General features: G+C 41.6%; 1 protein-coding gene across 5 annotated transcripts in view; it reads right to left on the reverse strand.

Moving 5' to 3' along the window:
• Positions 1-12,393, reverse strand: part of CHST11 (carbohydrate sulfotransferase 11) — a 257,487-nt gene that overhangs the window by 214,530 nt on the left and 30,564 nt on the right. Inside the window, exon 2 of one of the 5 annotated variants that reach the window (XM_050946024.1) lies at positions 9,998-10,090. The exons of 3 other annotated variants lie outside the window; for them this stretch is intronic. In XM_050946024.1, the coding sequence (XP_050801981.1) occupies positions 9,998-10,090 (93 nt within the window). Of the gene's footprint in view, positions 1-6,629; positions 6,687-9,997; positions 10,091-12,393 lie in introns of those variants that run through there. One more of the 5 variants, XM_050946054.1, reaches the window with a different exon arrangement.

Genomic DNA, 12,393 nt, shown 5'->3' on the forward strand with positions numbered 1-12,393 from the left:
CTGCTGTGACTGGGGAAAAGAAAAAATTGATTTTAAAATTGATTACAAACTTTCTGTTTCCCTAAACCACTCAGACTAGACTGAATGGACCTGATTCAGATCTCACATACTCCAGCATAAGTTGGGAGTAACTCCAATGAAATCAGTGGAGATACACCGGGGAGAGGAAACCAAGATGAGGCTCAAAGTCTATTACTTTCAGAAACTCAATAATAGAGCTCAGGGAAGATAGGAATTTAGACCTCAATCCTGCAAAGGCTTATGCACATGCTTAACATTATACCATGTGAGTAGTCTCCTTGACATTAACGGGACTATTCTTGGTGTGTAAAGTGAAGCATGTGCTTAGATCTTCACAGGATCAGGGCTCAAGACAACTGGGGCCCAATCCTACAGTTGCGACTAGGAAAAAAAGCTACCAGTTGCAGCCAACAGGAGTTTTGAGAAAGACAAGACTGCAGGTTCAGGTCCAATGTGTGTAATGAGCTGGTTCTTCACTGCATGAATATAGACAGGAATAAGTCTCTGACATTTAAATACGTATAATCATAACAACTCATTAAGAAAAAAAGATTTGCAGTATAAAGAATCTCACATTCACCATAAAAAATTTAAAAAATAAATAAATACCACCAACTAGCCATTATAGACATAACACGGTCTGAGAGCAGGAGAGAGGCTGGTTTCAGGAAAGGATAAACATCACTACAAGAGTCAATAGCGTAAAGAAAGTTAAACAAATGTTGTATGTTGCTAGCAAAGTGCTCACATGATGCTTGACGAACTGATCCCTTGCTAGTACAGGATCAGACACTGATTGTTGATTGCAACTGGAGTGACCAGATGTCCTGATTTTATAGAAACGGTCCTGATATTCGGGGCTTTGTCTTATATAAAACGCTTATTACCCTCCTCCCCTGATAGAAAGTGTGAAAAATCAGGATGGGGCTATCTGGTCATCCTAATTGCAATCAATCATCTCAAAATGTGGAAAAAGCAGTCTCTTTTTATTTTATTTACACACACACACACACACACACACACACACACACACACACACACGCTGAAAGCAAAGAACAGATGACAGAGAAAGATTAGAGGATTTAAGGATGAATAGAAAATAAGAGACAGGAAGATTTTAACAAGGAAGAGGTGAGCGCAAGAAAGCAAACAGAAGAGTCAGTCTAAAAACAATTCTCAAGAAGAAAATACTGATTCCTACAACAAATATCTGACAACTCCAAATTTGTTTTGTTTACAGCTGTAAGTTTCTTGAGCAGAATTCTTAAAACTATGCAGCATTTTACAGAAATATTTGGAATAGATTATGAACCCTAGTACTAAGAAAGCTCATGTTCCTTGGTGCTGAAGTAAGGAGACTTACTACAAGAAGAGTTTGAGAAACGTGTTTTGGCAAAATGCCCATGCATACCACAGGAGGAAAATATTCCTTGTCATTTTCTGGACATGGACCCACTGACTTGAAAATTTCCCAACAGACACTGGAGAACATTGAGGAATTTCTGACACAGGAAATTTTCAAGCAGAAATTCCTCAGACAGACATTTTTTCTTGTCAGAAAATACCAATTTGTCAAAATTGAAAATGTTCATTGGAACATATTATTGCAATGAAATTTCATTTTGAAAAAAAATAAAAAAACGAAGAATTTCAATAATATTTTAACCTTATCAGAATGGAATGTTTCAGTTTTTCATCTTTTGTTTCAAATATGCTTATTATAATTTAAACACAGACTAATTTTAAAAATATAAAAAACAAAATCTAAATGAAGTGTTTGGATTGACCCAAACTGAAGTTTTTTCAGAAATTTCATTTTGTGGGAAGATTTGAAATTTTGACTTTTCTTTCTACTTCTTGATGATGATGGTTTCCCCCCAAAATTTCAGAATTTCCCATGGAACAGAAATTGCATGTTTCAATGAGCTCTGTTGACAGGGAAAAGGAGAAGGAGCACTAGGAGCCATAATCTGAAGCTTTTAAGTCCCAGTCTTACAAATTGTTATGCACAGACCTCATGAAGCCTCAAGAACTGGGATCTGTATAGGAGCAGGATTTTATAATGTCCCATGAGAATATATATATGATTTGATTTCATCCTGTCAGCCACTCTTTTTGAATAGCAGAGAGGAATGACACACCAGAACAATCCTTCTGACTGATTATGGTCACCTTTTTGTTTTAGGATAAGTTATAATGTCTACTATGGTTTCCTATATCACTATATACATTTCTTTGTTTTAATGTTTTAGTAAGTAAGAGACAGGATCTTGTATTGTATCTATGTTAAGGAGATTAGAGGAATGTTGAGGGCCCGAAGCCCCAATGTGAATTGTTTTAGTTATAAGATTTAGCAAGGTTTGATTTACAATGTATTCTGCTAAATACACAATACTGCTGTCTGTATACCTTTGAAGGTTTCTGTAAGAGATTGTTTGTGTGAATGAGGAATGGATACATTAGGAAAAGATAAGGTGTGAAAGCCATCACAAATGTCCAGATGGTCAAGAAGAAGTGAGAAGCTTGGAAAGACCAGAAGACAATCAGAAAACATCCATTGTATCCGATGCTAAATGTGTTAGCAGCATTGACGACCTCAGAGGTGAGGCAGGCACCCCCAAAGGCAAGACAACAAATAGGAAGCCCGACTATAACCATCAAATGATAACACCACTTAAGGATGACATTGCAAAATGTATGGACTCAAATGGGAATTTACAACTATAAAGCTGGGGTGTTTTGCTATGGAACTCTGGGTTCAGTCCTGCAAAGCCTCAGAGCATAGGATCGCGACCGACAAGAGCCCAGCTCCACACTTGTGCCCAATCTACCTTGGCATTAGATTGACTCAAGCTACAACTATAAACATCACTGGCAGTGTGTGTGTGTGTGTGTGTGTGTGTGTGTGTGTGTGTGTGTGTGTAAAAAGCATATACTAACTGTTGTATTTTCAATAAACGCTGTCTATTTGCCTTCCTCTATAAAGATCCTGTGCGCTTTGTATGAGCATAACATCTGCATGCTCAGAGCAGGTACAGTTCCCCACCCTCCAGGATTGTCTTGGAGTCTCCAGGAATTAAAGACTATGTCATGTGATGAATCCTCCAGGAATACATGCAAACCTAAGAGCAAGAGCGGGCCTTACAGTGAAATTCAACTCAGCCACATGCACCGAAATCAATATCCTCATGGCATATAAGCTCCACAATGGGGCTGTGGTATGGCGGTGGGATAAACTGTGTAATGGGGCTTCCATGCCCAGTGTGGAGATGAGGGAATCTACATACAGGCTCCAGTCAGGGGATGGGCCCCAGTATGGACCATAGGATCTCCACGGTTTATATACACTTTCAGCGGCACAAAGCATCTGCATGGCAGGTGCAAAGGGGTAGTGGTGGCTACTCCAACCTACAGGACTGGAATGGTGTCTGTGGAGAAGCTAGACTACAATGTGATCCCAGAGTGAACTTAAATTCCACTTGCAAAATCCTGCTTAGTTTCACTCACAAAGCCTAATTACATGGGGTCCATTCAGAAAGGAGTGAATTTCACCTTGGTGTGGAAACCACATAAGCATCGTAAGCCAGCCCATATTTTTGATGCAGCTTCCAAAAGGCACAAACAACCTGAATCCAAGAAACAGGAAATCCCCTGCAGTTTGCAGTTAGACAGTTACCTCTTCTATCTCAATTCACAGTCAGTTTCAAGCGCACTGTCTTTCCCCATCCCAGTATATTTAATTTCATATAAATGATCTATCCCTCATTTGTAAGCCACACAGATATAAACTCTACTTCAACTTTAACACAATAAAGTTGCACAAGCCACATACTTCTAGGAGAATTCTCTGCCACTATGTGTGTGTGCAGAATTCATGTCCCTCACATATTTCTTTGCTTCTCCGCAGAAAAATGACTTTCTGATAGGGAAGCTGCAAGAGCAGTCATGCACCACTCCCTAATAGTGCAGATACATCGTTTCAGACACCCAGAGCAACCGATGGAGAGGTAAATCACTGCAGGACTGGGGACAGCCCAGCCAGTGGCCCTTACCCTGAGCCAGGATCAGCTGCTAGTCCCAGCTAGGCTGGAGGCAAAAGAGGACAGGACTTCCTCTTCCCCTGCAGGGAGTGGCTGGGGCTGTGTCAGAGCCACCCCCAGAATCCTCCCCCAACTGCAGGAAGCTCAGCATTCTCTCCTGCTTCCTGTCCCCATCACTCCTCAGCTGTTGGGGGAGGGTCACTGTACAGAAGCTGTGCCCATCCACCCAACCCCCATGCATCTGGACCTCCCATACTTAGAAACCCCTGCCAGACCTCACTGGGTACATCCAGAACCCCACTAGTCCTCCAAACCCAACCCCCACCTCACTGAACTTCAATCCCTGCATCTGGAGCCCCCTGACTCTCTGCCTCCAGATCCCCACCCCTGCACCCCAGACCACTCCTCACTGACCTCCCTGCACACAAGCCCCACTTACTCCCACTTGGGTATAATGAATGTGGGAGTGGTTCTCTGAAGGAAAGAGGATCTAGGGCAGTGGTCCCCAACCTTTTCTGGATGGCGGGTGCTAGCAGTGATTTATTCAAGAGGGAGAATGCCCTCACTGATCACTACAATTTTTTAAGTTCAATTTATTGCTTCCCAATTGCATTTACATACAGTACTGAGGGTCTTGATGAATGAAGGTGTATCTATTTGAACCAAGCACTATGGGCCAGCACTGCTTGAGAGCAGGATGAAATCATAAGTGACATATAGTTATCTATTAAGAATGAGATTGACAGTGGGGAGGTTTCGGTATCTTATAATTTATATTCACAGACATCTAGGTAAACGCATGTGACACGCAGAACTGGTGGTAATGTGGCTTATATGAGAAAATCTCTGACATTCTGCTGGTACAGGGGATACAAAGTCTTAATAGGAGATTAAAGAACAAATGGACATGTCCAATATTGCTATGTCTGAAGCACTTATACTGTAAATGCAGAAAATAAATGATTGTTCTGAACCCTAGACTCTTGTTGCTAACTATGGGCCCAATGGAAATCTGTTTCAGCATGAAAACTGACTATCCTATTGTAAGTACGGCTCTCACTCTGACCCTATAGGACTCATGGCCATTTATACACACTAAACATTAGCACAGCAGAGGCTAGAATGAATGCCAGATTGTTGAATCAAGGAAACAGCTACATCTACCTTAAAATCTATGTCAATCACATATTAGATTTGGAATACTCACCACTCTTCTATTTTTAACACACATTTCCCCTCACAATTTTCTTTGAAAGTTTAGGACAAAAATCTAGCATGATTTTTATTTCACTGTAATAATACGTAGGCAAATGACAGCTCTAACACAACATGTTCTGTATTTTGCTTTTCAAAGGAAGTAAATTAAGGTTAATGTTCCAGAAAGGTGTTTTCTTTAACAGACACTAAAATTAAAATTGCAGTGCATTAAACTCAGGAGAAAGTTGTGATGCAGCTTCCCAGAACTTCTTAAAATCTATAACATGTAAAATAATAAAATATCAGGCTCTATGTAGAATTTAAAATAAAACTAGTTCTTAGAGAGCCGAGCTCTTTAAGTAAGGTGACCAGATGTCCCAGTTTTATAGGGACAGTCCTGATTTTTGGGTCTCTCTCATATATAGGCTCCTATTACCCCCAACCCCCATCCTGGATTTTTCACATTTGCTGTCTGGTCACCCTGTCTTTAAGAGACAGTTAAGGAAGCAACGTGGTCTAGTGCATAGAGTGCTAGACTGACTCAGGAAAGGTCTATTCCTGATTGGCACTGATCTGCTGCATCCCCTTGGGCAGGTCACCTTCTCTCTCTATGCTTATTTCCTCTCACAGCCTCTTCTATCTTGACTACTTAGACCGGGGCTCGGCAACTTTTCAGAAGTGGCGTGCCGAGTCTTTATTTATTCACTCTAATTTAAGGTTTCGCATGCCAGTAATATATTTTAACATTTTTAGAAGGTCTCTTTCTAGAAGTCTATAATACATAACTAAACTATTGTTGTATGTAAAGTAAATAAGGTTTTTAAAATGTTTAAGAAGCTTCATTTAAAATTAAATTAAAATGCAGAGCCCCCCAGACCAGAGGCCAGGATCTGGGCAGTGTGAGTGCCACTGAAAATCAGCTTGCGCGCCGCCTTCAGCACACGTGCCATAGGTTGCCTACCCCTGACTTAGACTGTAAGCTCTTTGGGTCCAGGACTGTCTCTGACTATGCATTTGGTATGATGCTAGAACAATAGAACCCCAATCACTAGCTCCACAGTAGTGAAGAGCAGAGAGTCTACATAGTACCACATAAACTGGCTAAGTACTGGGACAACAACCAGTTTTAAATAGGTCAAGGATGGAACTGGAGTTCAATGCCTTTTAACTAAGGGTGGGTAGGGAAATCATGCAAATGAGTTCCCCCTCCTAAGCAGCCATCTGCAGATCTTTGCTCCCCTCTCACTGTGGAGAAGGCCTGCAAAGAGGTTGCATTAATCCTGGGGGAATGCTGTCAGCAAGGGACAGAGGTGGACTTCAGTGGAGTACCCGAAATGGCATGCATGCATGCAAGTTTTTTCTTAAAAGTACCTTTGTGGGGTCAACCCCTCTGCTACATTCTTCGTGATTGCCCCTTTAAGTCTCCCAGAGACTCCCAGAGCTGACAATGTATGGTTCCACAGGCCAAGCCACAGTGGCACAGGTAGATACAGCACCCCTACCCAGCAGGAACTCCTTTGCACATATCCCATTTGCTTGGGTTGTGAGCAGGACCTTGAATTTGGCTTATCATTTGCTCACAATCTTCACTTTCTCTTGTTGTCACACATCCATACCCAGTGAAACTGATTACAAAACCCCTCAGTAATCATCCATGTCAGCTGTGGATTCTGCCCATAAGATTGATATCTTATCTCTGTCCCCACTGCAGACTGCTAACTACCACACGCTCCTTCAGCCTCACCATCTCTCAGTCACAGCTGCACTCACTGATAGGCCATATGCCACAGACAACTGGTCCCAGATCAACCCACCAAAATGCAACTTACTGTGTATGTCAGAACACATGTTAAGGCTATGCCCATTGGGTGATATGGCCATAGGAACTGGAGATCTATGGAGTCAGGCAGTGAAGGTTAGTTTCATGCTATTTCCACTCTAGCCAGAACCAGGAAGTGCTCAAAATCTCACACCAAAATAAAAGCCAGTTTCTGCAAGATTTCCAGCCCAACTTCTAGACTAAGTACCTGAACTTATTCTATGCATGGTCTTCCCATCAAGTTACTGGGAATTCTGAGTAATTCCGATTTGGGTAAAAATCTCTGCTAAGTTTTTTGCAAGCAAACCTCCAACCCTTTTCAGGTTCTCTCATGATCACAGTAGTTAACTAATTGACTGAGGCCATTTCCCCTCCTCCAGTGCAAGCACATCTAACTCTGTCATCACTTACATCTGATGGCAACACTCTGCCTGGCTCCTGTGCCAGTGCACTCCAGAAGAGGAAGGTGACAGGGAGAAGAAAACCAAACAAAATACTCATCTAAAGCTCTGTTGGCCACACACAGGGCCCACCTAACGCAGCAGGCAGTATTCTAGAGTATCAGGGTGACCAGATAGCAAGTGTGAAAAATCGAGACACGGGGTGGGCGGTAATAGGTGCCTATAGAAGAAAATGCCCAAATATCGGGACTGTCCTATCTAGTCACCCTACTTCCACAGTTCCTCTCTGTATGTAGAGAGGTATTATATACCTATAAACTAATTAGTCTTGCCAACTCTCCTTGTTTCACCATGAGTCTCATTTAAAGCTCCAGCTCCTGGAGACAAATGATTATGTGAGAATCTCAGGGCTTGTCTACACAGGGGCATCCAGGAAAGTTAACCCAAATTAACTAAAGATGTGACTATGAAGTGGATTAAAGCTTACTAAATCCCCATGTGAATGCTGTTATCCCACATGCTCAGAGTTGAACTTATCGCCATATTTGGGGTCAGGAAGGAATTTTCCTCCAGGTCAGATTGGCAGAGACTGTGGGGTTTTTCACCTTCCTCTGCAGTGTGGAGCACGGGTCATTTGCTGGTTTGAACTAGAGTAAATGGTGGATTCTCTGTAACTGGAAGTCTTGAAATCATGATTTGAGGACTTCAGTAACTCAGCCAGAGGTTATGGGTCTGTTACAGGAGTGGATGGGTGAGGTTCTGTGGCCTCTGATGTGCAGGAGGTCAGACCAGATGATCATGCTGGTCTCTTCTGGCCTTAAAGTCTATGAGTCTAGTACAGACCATGGTGTAATGCAATGTCATTTTAAATTTCTCCTTTATGCCCCAGAGTAGATGCTGTCAACTGAAAGTGATTCTATGAGTCATTCAGGTTTCCTTCCTGTCTCCCATTACAAAGGGACTTTTCTGCCTCCAGCACTACGAGCAATGACACTACATGGCAGCCACTTACTTCACCCTCCCACTATGTAAAGAAGCAATTTAAAATGGATAATGTGCAAACTGTAGGTATACTGCTCTATAGGATTTCAAGCTTGGCGTTATTTCTTGAACATGGCTCAAAAATAATTACTAGGAGAAACTGCGCTCTCTTTCCCACGCACTCCATTTGGTCAGACAGTGCATAGAGCAGAGCTTAGTGGAGAAGGTGTCAGAAAGAAGACACACAGTTTTGTCACATTGAGGATCTAGGGGACTGGTGCAGTTAATTTTTTTTTTTTTAAGACACAGACATCATTTCACTATATGTTGGGTTCCTATTAGTTAGAACAGAAGCCTAGGTCCTCTTCTCAGCTTTCTGCAACTGTTACTATCTGAAGATAAGCAAGTTACTTTGTGCCTCTGTTTGTCCATCTGTAAAATGGAGCCAGTGCTATTTCCTATTTTGCAAGGTTATTGTGAAAAGTTCCTTGAGATCCTCAGATGGAAGAGACTCTAAGGCCACAATTTTCAAAAGTGCTCAACACACCCAATCTAGGCCAGATTTTCAAGAGAGTTCAGCTCCTATTTAGGCATCAAAATAAGTGGTCAGATTTTAAAAACACCTCATGTTTGGAGTTGCACTCTTTTGAGAATCTGATCCTTCTGAGGGAGGGAAAGATCTAAACAGGAGCTGAGCATTTTGAAAAATATGGCTCCAGTTCTTGGTGCTGAACACATCAAAATCTGGCCCAGAGCACTTTTGAAAAATTTGACCCCAAAATGTATTATGTATTATTGTATTTCCAACAGCTATTATTTTGGATGTACTTTTCTCTGGAGATTTAACAAAAAAAAAAAAAGGAGGGTTAAGTTTTTCAATGGCAATTATAAATTAAAATGGATAAAAGCTGCACCTGAAACAAAGAAGATCTTATACTGATGTGTTTATTAAACAGAGAGACTCAAAAGAAAACCAACTCCTAGGTGAGTTGTGGGTGAGAGCTGTTAATTTCTAAATAAACAAAACAAAAGCCCTTAAGGAAAAAGATCAGGATTAGTGAAATGATGCAAGTTTTATGTATGAAAACTCAAAATGAAAAACATTTAACTTTGTGAGAACTAGACTGACATGTAATAACCATGGAGTTATAAAAGTACTAAAATGTCAATACTACATTGCAAACCTTAAATAAATCAGATATTGATTTTAAAACAAAATTCTGTCTGGATGAAGTGGACAAGAAAATTACTGCAAGTAAGGATCATCTATCTTTATTGTACAAATACTTTGTTTTGTAAGGTGGGAAAATACCCTATTCATATCATGAAAGAAAGTTAATCTAGAAAATAGGTTGAGGCACTGCAGTCTGAGAACCAGAGCCCTATGGAGTAGGAAGGGAAAGCGGTTTCATAGCCAAGACGCATCTTTACTGTGCCAATAAGCAGTCACAGTTCAGAAACTGTTCCACTTCAACACCTAATCAGAAGCAGCGCATCAGCCTTCACACCCTGAATGAAATCAACCTACGCTATTTTACCTTGCAGTCTGTTCTGATCAAGTGGAAAAGTTGTTCCAGTTAGAAATCCTGATTTGTTAGAAGGTACAGGACCAGCATCCATGCTCCTCATTCCTGTTGAAAATGGACAGTTCCTATTTTTAGCAAATTATTCACCATTTTCCACTCTAGCCTTCTCAAAGCTTCCACTGTCTAGGCCAGCTTATTTCAACGGAGTTAAAAGTCATGGGGTAGATTGTCCCCTGCATTGCAGTTGCTTTGTACCATGATGCTGGAGCAAAACAGTCCTGAAGACTTAACGGCCAGCTAAGGGAGAAACAAACCAGGACAGGATGGTCCTCCAGCAGTGGAGCACCACATACAGGCCATCATCAACCCTCCTCCCAGCTGCTGGCCTTGGCAGGCAAAGCCAGGGGACAAAGGACACAGCCGGTCTTCCCTGTGCCTCAGAGTACCCTGACGCATGGTCAGGAATTTTTTTGACTAAAATGGGGTGGGATTTTTTTCTGTTTTGTTGAAGCCAAAAAAGTGTTAGCAAAACAGGGCTGACCTCACCAAATCTCCCAGTTCAAGACATTTTCAATACAAGTTACGGTTTTTCTAGTCAAAATGACTGTTTCAAAATGTTAGTGATTTTAGACTGAAAAAGGTTAAAAGGAGGGGAAGAAAAAGAGTCTAAAAGCAAAACAAAATGTTCTGATCCACCCAAACCTGGATTTTTTCCCCTTTTTTTAATCCTAATCTGGGACAGGAAAATTAGTCAAATGCATGAAAATTCTTGCAGGATAGGAACTCAGTTTTCTGTCCAGCCCTGTTAAATTTCAACCCCAGGAAGTTACTAGCAGCCAAAACAAGCCTCAAATGGCTCTAATTCATGTTGGGGGACCCACCCAGAACAGGGGGGCACCCAAAAGTATCAAAGCCACTTTTGTGCACACCCCATCCTGAGCAGCATTCTGTGCCCCTTAACCACAGCTCAGCAACCGGGTCTGGGATTCCATTTTTCTCCCTAGATTCACTTTTTTTAAAAAACAGGTTGCCAGTGCCAGCAGGTCCGTGAAATGTGACAAACAGAAGACAACTAGATTGATTCCACCCACCAGGTTTACTTTGGTGTATATAAAATAGACAACCATATGCATAAAAGGGAAGGATAGTCCGGTGATTAGACTCAGATTCAAGTCCGAGTCCCTGCTCTGCCACAGACTTCTTGTGCGACCCCCAATGTAATTTCCAGATCGAGAAGATAAACTCCAGGGGGGTTGAAAATATTTACTGGAGCTCCACTCTGGACAGCTCCAGCTGAATTTAAGTCCTGGTGAAACTTACTGATACAACCAGACCTCTGAAAAGAGCTTTGAGATTCAGGGATACTCCAAAATGTGGTTAAGTCTATACTCATGTTCTGCATCTCAGGGTACATCTACACAGCAAACAAACAAAAACAAAAAAGCAAACAAAACAAAAATACAAAAAACACAAACAGTAAGTTTTGAAGTCCATGACAATTGACTCAACTGACATGCAGGGCTTGCGCTACAGGTCTAAAAATAGCAGCGTGCAGAGGACCCTGCTCAGGCTGGAGCCCAGGCTTTGAGACTGTTCCCTCTTGCCAGGTCTCAGAGCCTGGGCTCCTGCCTGATTAGAAACATCTACACTGCTAATTTTAGCCCTGTAACATGAACCCAAGGTGTCTTAGTTGACCCAGGCTCTAAGACTCCTTCTATGCGGGTGTTTGGGGTTTGGGTTTTTTTGTTTGCTTTTTGTTTTGCAGTGTATATCTGTATGTGGCAGAGCCCAGAAAGGAGCTGTGGTCTGGCCAAAGAAGGCCATTTTCAGCAATGACCGTGGACTCGTGCCAGCTTCTTGTAAAAGATCAGATTTTTAGAATGAGCACAATGGGTAACGTTTTCCTAAAAAAATGAAATATCATTTGTGTAAGACGAAAGAAAGAACAGATTGCTTCTCCAGAGTGAGTATTTTGTGGCATGCATGTGATAGAACTGAAGGCATGGCACGCATCTGCTTTTGGGCTGTGGCACACCACAAGCTAGCAGTGATGTGGCATAGATTGATAGCATGCCGAGGCTGGAATACAGGCATGCAGGCTGCATTTTCATTTCAGGTACATGCACACAAAATGATGCAATCCCCGTTGCTCCAATTTAGACTACAAATTAAGGTTGCCAACTCAAGATTTTATGGTGAATCTCAGTATTTGGGGAGGGAGGAGGGGATTCAGATCCTTCAGTTAAGTGATTATGTGAAAATCTGTGTGTACTTTAAAAAGTGCATTTCTAGCCCTCATGGTTGCAGAGAAAAGATTGAAAACTTGACATCAGCATAGAGGCTCAGACACCAGAAAGCAAATATACAGAACCAGAACTTAACTAATTTTTTTTTTAAATCTCATGATT

The sequence above is a fragment of the Gopherus flavomarginatus genome, chromosome 1, assembly GCF_025201925.1.
Source record: "Gopherus flavomarginatus isolate rGopFla2 chromosome 1, rGopFla2.mat.asm, whole genome shotgun sequence".
NCBI classification, from domain to species: Eukaryota; Metazoa; Chordata; order Testudines; family Testudinidae; genus Gopherus; species Gopherus flavomarginatus.